The sequence below is a fragment of the Hevea brasiliensis genome, chromosome 12 (genome assembly GCF_030052815.1).
Source record: "Hevea brasiliensis isolate MT/VB/25A 57/8 chromosome 12, ASM3005281v1, whole genome shotgun sequence".
Classification (NCBI taxonomy): Eukaryota; Viridiplantae; Streptophyta; class Magnoliopsida; order Malpighiales; family Euphorbiaceae; genus Hevea; species Hevea brasiliensis.
This window is the reverse complement of record NC_079504.1, coordinates 4,441,571-4,443,197: the sequence shown is the minus strand read 5'-3', so window position 1 is coordinate 4,443,197 and position 1,627 is coordinate 4,441,571. Positions and strand designations below refer to the sequence as shown.

At 31.9% G+C, this 1,627-nt stretch overlaps 1 protein-coding gene across 1 annotated transcript; it reads left to right on the top strand.

Moving 5' to 3' along the window:
* The first annotated feature begins 524 nt into the window (after nucleotides 1-524).
* LOC110643632 (sterol carrier protein 2) lies at nucleotides 525-1,627 on the top strand. The gene is made up of 4 exons (XM_021796093.2): nucleotides 525-739; nucleotides 814-874; nucleotides 1,146-1,248; nucleotides 1,347-1,627. The coding sequence occupies exons 1-4, from the start codon at nucleotides 617-619 to the stop codon at nucleotides 1,426-1,428; spliced, it is 369 nt and encodes a 122-aa protein (XP_021651785.1). The 5' UTR covers nucleotides 525-616; the 3' UTR covers nucleotides 1,429-1,627.

The window sequence follows — 1,627 nt, the reverse complement described above, 5'->3', positions numbered from 1 at the left end:
TATCAAATGATACGAATCTATCTAATTCCATCTCGAAAGCTAGCTCACATAATTTTAATTATTATATAATAACACATCAAATTTTTATTATATATTGTTATTTGAATAATCTATTTTATTCATATTACAAAAGAAATAATTACTTTTTTAAAGTTTATATGATAATGAGAAAAACAAAAATTTATAATTTAATAATTAAATTTTACTCTATATTATTTTTAATCCCTAAATTTTAAAAAATTAATTATTTAATTATTAAATTTTATTCTTTTTTATATTTAATTCTTAAATTTTTAAAAATTATTTATTTATTTTTTAAATTTTACACTATAACACACTTTAATTTCTATAATTTCATTATACGGAACAATTTAGTCATGAAATTGAAACCAAATTGTAAATTTCCCTAAGGAAAATGAATACAATTAAAAAAAAAAATTGACAGGAAACATCACTATCTACCTAGCTTCAATTAATTTCGTCACTGTAAACTCTACTACACATTCGTAAGTCCTAGCAACTGACTTCTTTAAAAACCCCATCAGACCCCTTATCAAATTCAAATGCTCCAAATCTTCCCTGTGCACTTTCAGAATCTACGAACTAATTAGGAGCAATGGCTACGGAGCTCAAGTCTGATGCCATTTTTGACCTCGTCCGGCGATTCCTCGAGACCGATGAGGGTATTAAACTTCGAAAAAAGGTCAACCTCGTCTATCAGTTCAATATCGCCCCCAAGGTAACACTCCCGCCTCTTTGTATTATTTATGCGTTTATTTTGTCGCCTACTCATTTTTGTTCGACCAACTGCAGAAAATTGGGATCGATGAGGTGCCTTATACTCTTAATCTCAAGACAGGGGAGGTTATTAAAGGTTTGGGTTTTGGATTTCATGTAGTAATTTGCATGCATTTTTTTTTTTAATATAATTTGGTTCGTTGCTTTTGTCTTATTTTCTGGGTTTGGCTTTGTTCTTGGAATATGATCGCCATTTTCTTGCTCTTTTGGCGAAGAATATCTTGGTCCTTTGCCTTAAAGACTGAGATTCGTTTTCTTCCCCCCACCCTGTTTCAAGACATCTCAAAATGTTTTTGCGAAAACATCCAAGTTCCGTTATATTGATTATTCAAGATTTCTGAACTTAGGCCCATATGAAGGAAGCAAGCCCGATGCAACATTTTTCATTAGTGATGAAGATTTTGTCAAGTTTATTGAGGGAAAATTGAATCCCCAGATTGCTTTCTTGAGGTGCAATCATTGGCTGTGCTCAACTATTCTTGTTCCATTTGTTGCTTATTATCTCCATTTATATACTAATGCTAATTTCCAATGTTTGATGAATACAGGGGTGCTGTGAAGATTAAGGGCAGTATGAGTGCAGCCCAAAAATTCTCTCCTGCCATCTTCCCAAAGCCGTCAAAGCTGTGAGCTAGGTTAGATGGTTCCATTTTATTGGAATGGCAGTTTGAATTTGAAAATTCAAATTTGTGATGGGATAGCAGAAATCATTGCTAGCTCTTGATCAATATCTGTTGTTGATGAGTGCTTTAACTTTTATGTGTAATATGGAACTGGATTGGAGGCTCTTCTAGCCAATAATATAAAGCTGCATGATTATCTTTATTAA

Coding starts and splice junctions, on each gene's coding strand:
- LOC110643632 (XM_021796093.2), top strand. CDS start 617: ATGGCTACGGAGCTCAAGTCTGATGCCATTTTTGACCTCGTCCGGCGA. Junction 740..813: donor AGTTCAATATCGCCCCCAAG/GTAACACTCCCG, acceptor GACCAACTGCAG/AAAATTGGGATCGATGAGGT. Junction 875..1,145: donor GACAGGGGAGGTTATTAAAG/GTTTGGGTTTTG, acceptor TTCTGAACTTAG/GCCCATATGAAGGAAGCAAG.